This window comes from Tursiops truncatus, chromosome 2, assembly GCF_011762595.2.
Source record: "Tursiops truncatus isolate mTurTru1 chromosome 2, mTurTru1.mat.Y, whole genome shotgun sequence".
Classification (NCBI taxonomy): Eukaryota; Metazoa; Chordata; class Mammalia; order Artiodactyla; family Delphinidae; genus Tursiops; species Tursiops truncatus.
In genome coordinates, this window is record NC_047035.1 from 150777612 (window position 1) to 150792970 (window position 15359).

General features: G+C 39.0%; 1 protein-coding gene across 4 annotated transcripts in view; it reads left to right on the forward strand.

Annotated features, from left to right (window-relative positions):
• Window positions 1–15359, forward strand: part of NET1 (neuroepithelial cell transforming 1) — a 53322-nt gene that overhangs the window by 265 nt on the left and 37698 nt on the right. For 2 of the 4 annotated variants that reach the window (XM_019933195.3, XM_019933196.3), the window contains exon 2: window positions 14197–14263. In XM_019933195.3, the coding sequence (XP_019788754.1) occupies window positions 14197–14263 (67 nt within the window). Of the gene's footprint in view, window positions 1–10922; window positions 11039–14196; window positions 14264–15359 lie in introns of those variants that run through there. The other 2 variants (XM_073801507.1, XM_033852312.2) reach the window with 2 other exon arrangements.

Sequence of the window (15359 nt, forward strand, 5' to 3'; positions counted from 1 at the left end):
CCTAGCGTTGGGTCCGAGGTTGGGGAGGGGGTGGGAGGAGGGGAGGGGCAGGGGAGGGCCGGGCTGCCTACTCTCCTCCCCCTTCTCCCCCCTCCCTCTTCTCCCCCCTTTTCCTTCTCCTCCCTCTTCTTTTCCTTCCTCCTCCTCGTCCCCCTCCTCTCACCCTCCTACCCCTCTTCCTATCATCTTCTCCCTGGTCCTTTATTTCCTTTTCTCACTCCTCTCCTTCCTACCTCTCCCCTTCCCCCTCCCTCCAGTCTCCTTCCCCACCTCCCTCAGGTGGCCTTGGAGATCCTCTAAACATCCATCAGGTTTCGGGCCGGAATTGGGAAGGTTCCTAAATGCCCCCGGGGAACTGCGGGGTCGGGGGACGGGAATCGTCCCTGGAGCCAGAGGACTTCTACCAGACAGCAAACTTTTAGCCTAAAAACGAGCATTAATATGAAAAGTTTTGCCGAGGTCAGAGTCTCTCCTTTGGAGCCTTGGCCACGTCGGTGCTCAGCGCAGCTCACGGCCCCAGCCTCCTGGGTAAAGAGAGCAAAGAGGATGGTCGCCGACTTTTTAGCTGTTGACACATTTCACATTCTGTCCCGTGTGTCTACAAAGGAAGGACACTAGCCGAGGGTTTCAGAGGCTGTGTCTGCAAGAGGAGAGGGTGAAAAAGTGCTAAAGGCGTGGCTTTCCCCTCACGGTTTTGCAGGGGGTGGGTTTCCAGTGACTGGCGGTTGGACCTTACATACCTGAAGTTGTGTCCTCATCTGTCAACTGGGATTATAATAGTACCCACTTCCTGTAAGTTGTGAAATTCAGTGAGGTCATGTGTGTAACCCCATACACAGAGAGCTCTCAACAAATGTTAACTGTTATTTGTTGATTTTTATCTATAATTCCACCTCTGCTCCATCTTTTCAGAAGCACTGTGGTCCACTTCACATTATTACTTGAGATAAACTACAGTTCCTTACATAATTTACATTCCAGTCATGCCTGCATGTGCCAATCCCTTTTTTTTTTAATTTATTTAATTAATTTATTTTTGGCTGCATTGGGTCTTGGTTGCTGCGCGCAGGCTTTCTCTAGTTGCAGCGAGCAGGGGTTACTCTTCATTGAGGTGCACGGACCTCTCACTGCGGTGGCTTCTCTTTGTGCGGAGCATGGGCCCTAGAGCGCGTAGCCTTCACTAGTTGCGGTGCATGGGCTCAGTAGTTGTGGCTCAGGGGCTCTAGAGCACAGGCTCAGTAGTTGTGGCACACAGGCTCTAGAGCACAGGCTCAGTAGTTGTGGCACACAGGCTTAGTTGCTCTGCGGCATGTGGGATCTTCCCGGACCAGGGATCGAACCTGTGTCCCCTGCACTGGCAGGCAGATTCCTAGCCACTGCACCACCAGGGAGGTCCGCCAATCCCTTTTTGAGAGAAAGGAAAACACCTTACTTTCATGGACAAGGCATTTATAAACTCATTGTAAGTTATCATGCAGAGAGAACAGTATCTTTCATTAGATACTGATTTTTATTTTGAAGTTTACGATAACCCTTGCCTGAAACTTTTATACTGATTACAGCCTAGTTTAAGAAGAAGTGAAAGAGCAGAGAGAGAGATGTCATCATCTCTGAGACTGAGAAATAGGAGAATCGGGAAAGAATCAGGAAAGCCTAGTTAAGGGAAAATGAACATAGAATTTCAAAAACATCAAGTGGGGCAGTGTTAAATTCATTGCACCTACCTAGTGCCAGACATTGTTGTAGATACTGGGAATTCTGGTGAACAGATGAACTCCCTGCTCTCCTGAAGCTTAAAGTCTGCTTGGGGAGGAAAGACAATAATGAAATAAATAATAAAATATCAGGTGGTCATTGCTGTGAAGAGGCATACTAAGGGGGATAGAGATAAGGAGAGGGTCATGTTGCTGTTTTTAAAACATCACAAGGAAAAGCCTCTCTGATGATAGCGATGATGTTTAAGCAGAGACCTGAAGAAATTAAGGAACAAAGCCATGTGAATATTTGGGGAGAAAGGCAGTAAGTGCAAGTAGAATCTATATGGTATGTTCAAGGACTGCAGAGAAGCCAGGGTCACTAGAGTGGAGTGAAACAGAGGGCAGAAAGGTAGATGATGAGGTCGGAGAGATGACTAGGGCCAGATCGGGTAGTATATGGTTGACTGCCAAAAGGACTTTAAATTTGAATCCGTGGTTGGGAAGCAGTAGGAAATTATGTGATCTGTCTTTTAAGAGGATCACTTTGTTACGTGGCAAGGATAGAATCCGAGAGACCAGCTAAGAGGCCATTGCAGTTGAAACATCCGAGTGGTAGATGTGGTGGAAAATATTCATATTTGGGATGTGTTTTGAAAGTAGAGCTGACGGGATTTGCAGATGGATTAAATGTGGAGTTAAGAGAAATAGAGGAATGAAGAATGATTCCAAGGTTTTTGGTCTGAGCACCAGAAGAATGGGTTTCCATGTTCCTACAAAGGAAAGACCTGGGGAGTTTGCCTTGGGATATGTTATAAGACTCTTATTAAGGAGTTCATCACACCAGTTTCTTTTTTCCTTTTTCTTTTCTCTTTTTCTGCTTTTTTCTCTTTTTTTAAAAAAAATGCTTTATTGAAGTGTAACAGTCGAATGAAAGAGGGCATGAATCATAAATGTTTTTGGCTCAGTGAAATTTCATAAAGTGAATGCATCTGTGTAACCAGGTATAAATCGGGGGGTTGTCAGCAAGCAGACTTGAAATCACAGCATTGCGAAGTCATCTAGATAGTGAGTCTGAATAAAGAAGAGATTGGGGGGCTTCCCTGGTGGCACAGTGGTTAAGAATCCACCTGCCAGTGCAGGGGACACGGGTTCGAGCCCTGGTCCAGGAAGATCCCACATGCCGCGGAGCAACTAAGTCCGTGCACTACAATTACTAAGCCTGCGCTCTAGAGCCAGCGTGCCACAACCACTGAAGCCCGCACGCCTAGTGCCCATGCTCCGCAACAAGAGAAGCCACCGCAATGAGAAGCCCACGCACTGCAAGGCAGACCCAACGTGGCCAAAAATAAATTAATAAATAAATTTATTTTTAAAAAATGAAGAGATTGGGGACTTAACCCTGAGGCACTCCCCACATTTAAAGGTCGGGGTAATGAGGATGCTCAGAGGAACAGCTGGTGAGGTAAGAAAGAGCCAAGTGAGCTCAGGATCCAGGACGCCAAATGTAAGAAAGGATTTTGAGAAAGGACATGGGAAACTATGTCAAATGTGACTTACAAGGAAGGACTGGAAAGTTTAGTTAGATAAGGAATGAAAAGACCATTAAATCTGCTAATGAGAAGAGCATATTGACCTCGGATAGTTTCCATGAAACAGTTAAAATATTGAATTTAGAATGTTTGTAGTGGGTTGAGAAGAGAATGCAGTGTGATTTGTTCCGGAAATATGTGAGCGTTAGACACTAGGAGTATGGAGATGGAAAAAACTGTCCTTATTCTGGAAGAACTTATAATGATATAGGGAAGAAAGTTAATAATTATAATAGTGTATGACAACAGTTACTATAGCTGTATATATATGATGCCATAGATGCAAATAAAAGGAGAACTTACCCTGACTGGAGAGGACAGGAGATGATTCCCTGTAGTAATCCCTGAGTCTTGGAGGACCAGTTTAGACCGTAGGTGTAAATGGGTGACATCATATGGGGGAAGGATGTTAAATGTTAAAAGGCCCTTAAGCAAATGAGCATGATGAGTTCTAGGTATCGTAACTAGTTCACTGTGGCTTGACGCTAGTTGTGTAGGAGAGAGGACTCAGACCCAGAGGAGGTAGTGATGAGAGATTATACTGAAGAAGTAAGAGTCGCATCATCAAGGGACCTTGTATGCCATGACAGTAAATCTTAGGAAAACTATTCCCTAAAAAGTGCTCATATACATAAAATTTCAGATTTGTGGACCCTTGCAGCCCAACTATGGATACCAAGTTAAAAATCCCCAAGTGAAGATGATGAATTGGTGGGAACTCTATCTGCAGTAGCCTAGATGAGTGTTTGAATCTGATGGCTGGCAATGAGATAGGAGGACTTGACACGCTAAGTGTGGGTTCCACTTTGAAGAACTCTCGCTGCAACTGGAGAGCAAGAAAGAATAATGGAGGCAACGCAAGCTTGTGGGGTAGAATCTTAAGAAGGGGTAAACTTGATATGGGGTGGGGGCGGTGGGGAATAAGCAAGTACAGGGAGAGGTTGAAGAGACAAGAGAGAAAAGATGATGAAACAAGTGACCAGCAAGGCAGAAAAGGGTGGAATCCAAATTAAGGGTAGAGAATCTAGCCTGGCTAAGAGCTAGGTAAGTTTGGGGGATGGGGTATGTTGTAAGCAGGAATTTGAGGGCTTTCCCACCAGGGTTCTATTTTTTGTGTGAGGTTGGAAATGGTGTCAGCTGAGAAAAGGGTGGTGGCAAAGGCAGCATGAGGAGAGTAATGAAGTTAGAAGAACCTTGGAGGGAGAGGATGTAAGATCATCTACAAGAAGATGTGAAGTTTGACAAGATAGTGTCAGTTAATAGTGGGGCAAGACAACTGTTTAAGCATAACATCAGATCCAGAAATCGTAATGAAAAAGATTGATGTATATGACAATGTAAATATTATAACTTTTTCTAGACAAACTCACTATACACTGATTTGAAAGACAAAAAACATACAGGATGGGCTTCCCTGGTGACGCAGTGGTTGAGAGTCCGCCTGCCCATGCAGGGTTCGTGCCCCAGTCCGGGAAGATCCCACATGCGTGGAGCGGCCGGTCCTGTGAGCCATGGCCGCTGAGCGTCTGGAGCCTGTGCTCCGCAACGGGAGAGGCCACAACAGTGAGAGGCCCGCGTAGCACAAAAAAAAAAAAAAAAAACCATACAGGAAAATATCACCTTTTTTAAAAACATTGTTCACATACTATAGTTTCACCCATTTGAGGTGTATAATTCATTGTTGTCCTATAGATTCACAGACGTGTGCAACCATCACCAGGCAATTTTAGAACATTTTCTTCACCTCAGAATGAAAACCCATACCCTTTAGTTATTCATCCCCCTCCCCAACACTCCTTTCTTGCTTTACCCCAACCTCTAATCTACTGTCTGTCTTTATGAATTTCCCTCTTCTGGACATTTCACATGAATAGAATCATGTGGCCAATTTTAGTGAGCCATCCTTTGCCCATTTTTAAAATTGGGTTATTTATATTTTTTATTATTAAGATATAAGAACTCTTTATTCTGGATACACGTCCCTTACCAGATACATTGTTTGCAGGTAGATATGTTCTCCTATTCTGTGGGTTGTCTTTTTTTTTTTAATTGAAGTATAGTTGATTTACAAGTTGTGTTAGTTTCTGGTGTACAGCAAAGTGATTCAGTTATACATATATATTCTTTTTCAGATTCTTTTCCATTATTGTTTATTGCAAAATATTGAATGTAGAGCCATGTTCTGCTCCTCCTCCAGCAGCAGCCATGGCGGCAGCTCGGGCATTGTGGCGAGGGGGACGGTGCCGGGCAGACCCTCCCTAGAGGTCTCCCTCCTCTGCCTCCTCCTGTCACCGCTCTGCTGCTCCATTATTTCTTCAAATATTTTTTTCTGCTCCTTTCTCTCCTTTCCTTCTGGTACTCTCACTGCATGTATATTGGAGCGAAATCTGGTAGATAAAACAACATTTTAATAAGGTGTATATTTAAACCAAGCAATTATAGGGATTTATCTTAAGAAAGCAGTTGCATAGCATATGTAGATGTATGTACAAGGAAGTATATCACAACACATTTTTATAATAAGTTTAGAAAAAACGAGAAAATTAAATACATTATACTTTTATACAATGAAATATCATTAGCTATAATAGTTTTTAAAATCTCTTTTCATAATTCAGATGGAGTTTATTTGGTATATTGTATACAGTATATTTGGTTTTTAGTTTCTTTGTTGTTGTTTTCGGTACATTTCCTCTGTGTATCTGTGCAGGTTTTCTCTAGGGCAGCAGTTCTATAAGTTTGACATCACTGATAATCTAGCTTAACAGAGGAGGGCTGGATTCTTATATCGCCTTGTATATAATGTGTTGCAATGTATAAAGTTGAAGTATATAAAGAATGAAGTATATTAGTAGATAAAGAAAATCTGCCCTGACATAGATTTTCAGTTCAGTAAGGCATGGGTACTTTAATAGGCTTTTCAGGTAATTGAGGATATTCTTTGATAATATACCAGAGCTTGACAAGTGGTAGTTTCTTAACAGGTGGCTGGAATTTAGAATCTGAAACCATAGCAATGAATTTTTCATTCTCTGTTACATTAAAATCCATTGGTCTGTTAAAACTTTGAATAGATCTATTTTACCCATCCTTGATTTTGTGACATTATGCATTTGTCATTTGGAAAATATTGGCACAGGGAGTTAAGCAAATCTTCTAAAGGTTGATACATACTGTTACATGCTATCAGAAAATCACAATTATTAATAGTACCACCAATCTCATGTGAAAGCTTTTAAGTATTGGGAGGATGCCATGCTCATAGTGATGGGTACAGTTTTCAAAAAATTCTGATTTTCATTTGAAAGCTCAAATTTTTATCATTGGCAGCAGCAATACTTCATTATAGATAAATGTCCGCAAAATACTCAAGTCCAAATGACAGTTTATCTGTTAGTCATTCTCTCAAGTAAAAATATTGTTCTCTGCAAAGCTAATTTGGTTCACAACCTGATTGATCACACAATTGCTTTTCCTCAAGACAACCTTATTACACTGGCCATTTTCCCTTATTCAGAAGGGATATTCTCCTGGAATTTGTATCGTTACACTTGATTCATTTATATTTAATATCTAATTCTTATTCTTTGTCTCTGACTGCTTTTAAGAGTAGAGAAACAAGGATATGACCCAGTGTACAAGTGGAAGGCTTGGCCTTAAATAATAGAGCTTATCCACTATAACAAGAGAGAAGAAAAGGTCTATGGTTGGTAGACTGGACAGTGTAAATATGTAGGATATAATATAATAAGGTGCAGAGTCAAAGCTGTTAGTGAGGTGGGGGTGGGGAAGGAGTATTGGAAGAGTAAAGAGAGAAAGGTTTGAAATAGTTATTTCAGAGGGTAGGCGAGGAAATGACAAGGGAAATCTAATAGCGTTGCTGAGCAGAACTGAGGATCACTTGAAATTTGTGGTCAGGAATTCATAGTGAAACTAGGCAGCGTGTGTGTGTGTGTGTGTGTGTGTGTGTGTGTATACACATACATGTGTACACACATTTGCGTGTAAATAAATTTTTTTGAACATAATGTGTGTGATGACTACTACAGGATATGGCAGGGGCAAGATAATTAGGGAGAAAAGAGTGGAGACGTCTGGAATCCACTGGGGTGTAAGCTTTCTGTGCAGCTGCCTCTTATGTGGCAGGCCTCTGGCTCCTTTTTCCTCTTCCGTCCCTCTCTTTTTGATTTTTTTTGTTTTTTAAAAATTTTATTTATTTATTATTTTTTTTCATTTAATTAATTAATTAGCACAGGGTCTTTGTTGCGGCAGGTGGGCTCCTTAGTTGTGGCATTCATGTGGGATCTAGTTCCCTGACCAGGGATCTAACCCAGGCCCCCTGCATTGGGAGCGTGGAGTCTTAACCCCTGCGCCACCGTCCCTCTCTTTTTGTTCTGGGTAGTAATAGGCCAGGGTCTTGTCCTCAGGCAGCCCTGGGCCCCACCACGCAGCCCATAGCTCAGAAGGCGGCTTGCTTTTCTGGCCCAGTTTTCCTGACACTGTGTTTGTTCTAGCCCCAGCTTTGACTCAGCTAATTATTTTCTCTGGGAATGTACACTCTTTGAGACTGTGACCCACAGCCAAATAAAACATTAGCGTTTAAAGAGTTTAGGCTTTACAGTCAGGCTCCTTGGGTTCAAACTCTTGCTCTTGAGGACTTAATCTCTTTTAAGTCTCACTTCATAGTGTCTAGCTCATTATTAGTATCTATCTCATAAGGCTGTGATTAATCTCTTTAAATCTCACTTCATATGGTATCTGTCTCATAAGGTTGTGAAAATTATGGTAGGTAATTCAAGTAAAACATTAGAATAGTACCTAGACACAGCAAATACTCCAGAAATCTTGTGTCATTATTTTCGTTTTCTGCAGGAAGCACTAGAGCTATAACTTACTTACCCTCTATCAAGGAATATTTAGCAATTACCTCTGTTGTCAGTTTTTGTAGAGGTGGTACAGTATAGTTGGTAACAGCACAATGCTAGATCTTTGACTTTTGTTTTCCTAGTGAAACTGATGAATTTGTAGAATGGACATCCAGGGTTAAAGGTATATTCTTAAGCCAAGCTAGTTGTTCTGTTAACTTAGAGCTGAGGATTCCTGTTGCCTTTAAGGGAATTTAACTTTTTGGATGGACTATTTTTCAGAACATTTAAAAAACTAAATTAGGGCATATAAACACAAATTGAGCCAATCCTTGATAATCCCGGATTGTCATTATTATTACTATTTATATTACTAGTTGCTGAAAATAAAAGGATGCCCCCACCTAGCTCCTAAGGCTGTTTCCTCCCACATTGAAATGACTGTACTTTTTAACAGTTTTATTGAGATATAATTTACATGTCATAACATTCACCCATTGTAAATGTGCAGTTCAGTGATTATTAGTAAATTTATAGACACAGTTCACTGTTCATCATCCCAAATACTCCCTCAAGTTTGTTTGCAGTTTGTCCTTGCTCCTACCCCCAGACCTAGGCAGCCACTAATCTGCTTTCCATGTCTATAAATGTCTATTTCTGGACATCTCTTATAAATAGAATTATACAATATATAATCTTTTGCATTTGCATGTTTTGCAGTTTGTCCATATTATGACATGTATCAGTATTTCATTCCATTTTACTGCTAAATAGTATTCCATTATATGAAATGAATATTCCACATTTTGTTACTCCATTTACCAGTTGCTGGAGATTTGAATTGTTTCCAGTTTTCGCTATTATGGATAATGCTGCTGTGACCATTTACATACAAGTCTTTGTGTGGACATATGTTTTCATTTCTCTTGGGTAGATTCCTAGAACTGGAATTGCTGAGTCATATGGTAAGCTTATGTTTAACCTTTTAAGGAATTGCCAAACTGTTTTCCAAAGGCTACTAGATTTTTAACGAAGTAGCTTTTAGATATTTTTCTCTTCCCTCACTATTACTTGCTGCTGGCATTATCCCCTGTACCCTGTCTCCTGAATCTGATGCTGTGGGCAAGGCAACCTGATAAGTATATTAGAAATTCGTAACGCAAAGGCATTGAATGCTAGTCTTGAGTATTAGTGTAGGATGTTGTGATGTCTGGAATGTGTGTGCATGCTGGTTTCTAGATGCTCAGCTGTGTTCTGGACTAGAGATGTTCCAAGATGTATCTGTTACTTGGGACTCTCAGATACAGGTGAGAAAACCCCAGTGTGGTAGAGGAGATAGTCTACATGATTATCAGCTCCACCAGGCTCTTTCCGAAGTGGAGAGGAGACAATCCCTTAAGATGCTAAGCAGTCAAAGCAGTAGGAGATGTCTGCTTCCTCAGATATTAAACCCAGATAAGTGAATTTTGTCATTGTTTGTCTAATTTGCAAAGCACTTGAGACACTGAGTAGTTCAGCACCCTAAATACCAACAAATGTTATCTATAAAGAATAGTTTACACCATTCATTCTATAAGATTGATGCATTCATGGTACCTTTGGCATTTACAGATTACATTTTTAATTTAGCTATCTGTGAGTTACGTATAGTTGTTTGTAATCAGGCTGAGAAATGTGTTTGAGTTGCACCCAACAGCTGCATATCAGTAATACTGTGTTCTTGTTTTCACATAGGAAGTAATTTTTCTTAACAGATCTGGAGGCATCCAAAAACTTTTCAGTTATACTTTGTCATATTTCAAATGTCCCTATGCCTCAAGTCTTCTTTTTTGCTAATTTCAGTGACCTACTCTGCTATACTCCTATCATTAGCCCTTCTATTTAGCTTGCTTTTTAAAAAACATTACTTTGCTAACTCATTTTGGTTATTTTCATTGTAAAACCTTAAATACCTATCTTATTATAAGCCAGTATCTTTATATTTTTGTGGTTTATTTTCCTTTTTAATTAGAATAGTCACTTATATTGTCTGGTACACTTTATGAAAATGTTGCCATTTATAAATCTGCCATTATAAATCCAATTCAGCTCTTAATTACCTGCCATGATAGAGGAGGACAGTGACACAAGTCATAATCTCTGAAAATACAATTCGGTTTAAGAATGAAATAACAGGATGATTTTCTTTTGAACATCAACTTTGCCATTTTAATTACGCTTTGTTTAGACTAAATTTAGTTTAGTGTAAAAATAATAGTTTGAAAACACACCAAGTGATACAAAAGGAAATGTGTTAGAGGCCAAGGAATAATCACAATGGGGTTAGTAGGAAACACAATTAATATACCAAGCTAGTTCCTTTAGGTATTAGTTTATTTTATGCTTTAAATGTTATAATTATTTGGATATATGAAAAAAAGGATTGGACAAAAATTCTTGAAAAGATGAAGAACTGTCACTTCTTATTTCAGCCTTTGAGCTCCCTTTTAAATGGACTGTACTGGGTATCTTCTAGAAAGGCCATTTTTAATGTTTTATGAAATCAAAAATTTTTCCCACAAGGATTTAAAATAGCTGTATTACATTTTGAGTCTGACCCCTGTGAAAAAATGATTATATATCTTTCCAAGATTTTTGAAAGCCGGCACTGACTCACATGCTTTCAGGGCACAATTTGTTTTTTGGGTTCCTGTTTTACATGAGTTTTCAAAATAAATAGGTACTTGTTACTGAAATAGGAAAAAATAGCATTACTGTAAAGCTGATTACAACTGGTGCTGGAAAGAATCTTGCCATCCAATTGGAAATATTTTTCCAGTTTGTTGACCTGTTTAAAATTCCGAACAGCTAATTCTTTCCAGCTTTCAAACATCAGATTCATTCTGAGGTCAGTATGGACAATTCTAGGGAATAAAGAAATGAATAGCTTTGGTTTTGTGTTCTCCTTAATACTTGTCTTATATCCAAAAGGAAGTGTTTATTGACTGTTTTAAGTGCCACTATGATTACTACTTTGTAATGAATATTTGTATTACATTAAAGATAATCTGGGAAATCATAATTGTTGCTTCTCAACCCAGTCCCTACTGGGGCTCTTTTTAACTGTGTAGTATATGATAGCACTTACCTAGAGGAGTGTTTTTAAAAAGTGTGCTCTGTGGACTCATAAGGTATGAAGGTCCTGTTTTCCCTGTAATCTTTTGGCATTTGCTTATAATATTATTGATATTATCTATGTATACTATAATACCATATCCATGTATTCTTTATTTTTTTTTTATTTGTTTATTTTTATTTTTGGCTGCGTTGGGTCTTCGTTGCTGTGTGCGGGCTCTTCTCTAGTTGCAGCGGGCGGGGGCTACTCTTCGTTGTAGTGCGCGGGCTTCTCATTGCGGTGGCTTCTCGTTGCGGAGCACGGGCTCTAGGCACGCAGGCTTCAGTAGTTGTGGCACGCGGGCTCTAGAGCGCAGGCTCAGTAGTTGTGGCACACAGGCTTAGTTGCTCCGCGGCATGTGGTATCTTCCCGGACCAGGGCTCGAATCCGTGTCCCCTGCATTGGCAGGCGGATTCTCAGCTACTGCGCCACCAGGGAAGCCCCCCATGTATTCTTTAGTCATGTGAATTATAATTTATTGCTGATGTCTTAGTGTTTTATCAAAAATCATGCTATTTTCTTCATTGTTGCTTGACTTTTCTGCAATGGCAAGAAATCATCAGTTCCTTAGGTTATTCTGCTCCACTAAAGAGGCCCTCAAAAATTTTTTTGAGCTCCAAATAATTATTTAGGAAATGTTTGCTTTAAATATCTTAAGATCTGGGGGCTTCCCTGGTGGTGCAGGGGTTGAGAGTCCGTCTGCCGATGCAGAGGACACGGGTTCGTGCCCTGGTCTGGGAAGATCCCACAAGCCGCGGAGCGGCTGGGCCCGTGAGCCATGGCTGCTGAGCCTGCATGTCCGGAGCCTGTGCTCCGCAACGGGAGAGGCCACAACAGTGAGAGGCCCACGTACCGCAAAAAAAAAAAAAAAAAAACTTAAGATCTTTGTGCAACTGTTTCTAATTATTATTAGTGTCATCCTATTTCGCTATGTCAGGAACCTTAATAGTAACTGAACAGGCCTAGGGAGGAAAAGAATTCTCCATCCAGTTATGCCATTGAGCCCTCTCTCTGGTCTGCTTTTCCTCTCTAACCTTGCTGCTGCCCCTCTGCCCCTTACCATCTGTTGTAAGCAATATTGGAACTGCCTCTTAACTTGTCTTCCTGACCAGTGTGGCCTTCTTCCAATCCAGCCTTCTTCTTTCTTAGAACTCAATTGCTGACAGTTGCCGTACATATTCAAGATCAAGTCCATACTCTTTAAGGATTGTATGTGAGGCCTTTTATCATGATCTAGCCCTTTTTTATTTCTTTTGATACTCAAACATAAGGAACTACTTGCAGTTTCCTGAATATAATTCAGTTCACTCCCCCTTAACATGTACTATTCCCTTTCCCCACAGAGCCTTCCTGGCTCTTGTATGCTTTGCTAATTGCTATTTCTCTTTGATTCAGCTTTAGTATTACTTAAGTATTAATTCTTCTGTGAAGCCATTTTGCTATCCTCTTTCTCCTTGTAGCCATTTTCACTTGTGTTCCTTCTCAAATAAACTTCTGCTTTATATTTAGCTTAGAAAGCTATAAAAGTTTTTGTGTTCGATTTAAGCTTCTAAATATTTGTAGAAATAATGGCCATCTGTGGTTTTCTGTAACTTATAGACCCCTTATGAGGGTCAAGGGTGAGAGACAGAATATACAAGTGGACAATGGCCTGACAATGCAGGAAGCTAAGTGCAGTAATTTCTGTAATAATCAGCCCCAGATGGCCAGGACTTGATCAGTAGCTGCCAGCTTCCCTAATTTTTGTCCTTGCTTCCAACTTAAAACCAACTAGAGCAAATCAAATCTGCACCCAGTAAATCACATAGGATACCCTAGTCCTAGTTAGCCTGCCTACAGCTTCCCCCTGCCAGTCAGGGTACACCAGAAGCCTTCCCTTTTTTCCACTGTAAAGCTTTCTCATTGCTCAGCCTGCCTTTGAGTCTGCCTAAACGCAAGTGATGGTGGCCATCTCCCTTGCCGTAGCAAGCTCTGAATAAATAGCCTTTGCTTTTCTCATAAGTATAGTTTATAAAATTTATTTCATGTGCTAGCTATGTTTCGTGATTTTCTACATGTTTTATAAACATAGAGGTTTATATTTTATAAAGGTGAAGACAGGTTTATATTTTATAAAGGTGAAGACAGATTTTTGTCATTTTGTTTTATAAACATAGAGGTTTATATTTTATAAAGGTGAAGACAGATTTTTGTCATAAGGATTATTTTGTTTCTTTACATTGAATGACAAGATGACACAGAATAAAAATGTATCACTTAGTAGTAAAGGAAAAAATCCTAGTCAAATTTTAATCTTACTTGAGACCTTTGTCTTCTATATAGTTATTCAAAGCTTTTTATTTGGTTTATTAAATCATAATTTTTTTTAAAAAATCAGTACATGGAAGAGATTTAAACATGAAATCCAGAATAAATGCATTTAGGTTTTATTATGTTAAGAGTATTCTTTTATTCTTATTTTTAAAATATTAAGCATGAATGCTGAATTTTATCAAGTAATTTTTGCATCATTTACTGGTTTTTATTTAACCTATTAGTGCAGTATATTGTATAAATATATTTCATATTATTGAGCCATGTGTATGTTCCTAGAATAAACTCTGCTTGTTTTGAATTATTTTCTTTAAATACTCTTAATCTGTTCACTAATTTTATAAAGCTCCTTTCATTTTTGTAAAGTTTCTGAAAATGACCAGAACCTATACCCTGATTTTTTACTTTTTGTGGTTTCTTTTTTACATACCCTTCCTCTTATTTCTACAATTGAATGACTAATAAGGCTACTTTGAACAGTTTTGAAACTATGAAAAAGATAGCTTTTTATCTGTCTAGTGCTTTATTTTACTGAAGTTACTCTCAGTGTATTTATTGTTTGAATTTTCTGTTAACAGATATTCCCTTCAGAGAGGTAGCTCCTTCACATTTTTAACACCTGGCCCCCATTGGGACTTCACTTTGGTGAGTAGACACCTAGGTTTTTTATTTCAAGACATTAGTTAATTCCTGGGTTGTGTTTCAGTCTGGTGTACAGCTCAGTTGTCTATACCTCTGAAAACCTTGAAGTACAGAGTTTCTATCACCATCTTTGGCAGCCTAATTTAATTCTTTTCTGCTAACAAACTGAAAGAAATTTTTATTTCAATTAAATATAAAATATATTTTGAAAAGTATCAGATCTATTCATCTTTAACTCTATGCAATTCTTTCTCTCATCCCTACCCGTGTTAAACTTAAGAGACTATATTAATGAAACGTGAGGCTATTTTTATGCACACACTCTAACAGCTTTTTTCTTGGTTGAAAAATATAAAAATGCTTGTAGATAATATATATAATGAATGAATCTTTTATTAGTCATCTTAGTATAGAGGGACTCCATTATTTTTAGAATGAGACTTTACAGAGGCATCTAATCTTGTGCAAAGTGACACCAGAAAATTGGGGGATTTTATAATTAAATACTCATTACTTCACAATACTCATATAAATAAAATATGTACAAATAGAACATGATTCTTATCTCTTCTTATTTGGGGGAAATAGCAAAAACGATTCTGCCTCTAGTTTGCCAAACTTTACGTATGTGCATGTATTGAGGATGTGCCATTTCATTTGTATTCTGTTCTGCTGTATTTAATTTGTTTTTCTGTTGGGGACTCCTGTTCGAGATTTCTGTGAATAATAGCATTTACATACATTAAGTGGTCAGTAAAGCATTCATGGTAAGAGTCTCCTGATTTTAATGCAGTTCCACATTTTCCTTTCAAACTTTTTTCATCTTGGTCCCTTTCCCTTACTAGTTGAAGAACCTAAACTTAAACAGAAAAACTAGTAGAGAAGTGTCTCCAAATTTGATTTTGCAAGACTATCAGCAAAAATATTTTGAGCATTACCCCTGATATATTTATTTATAATTTTTAGGTATGTAGCAACTTTATTAGCTAATATTTCAAAGCTCAGTACTCACTTAGGGTGAGATTAATGATCGTGGACATAAATGTATATTTCAAATAGTCGGGATAATTTCAGTTTGGGGCTGGCTTCTAAAATGGAT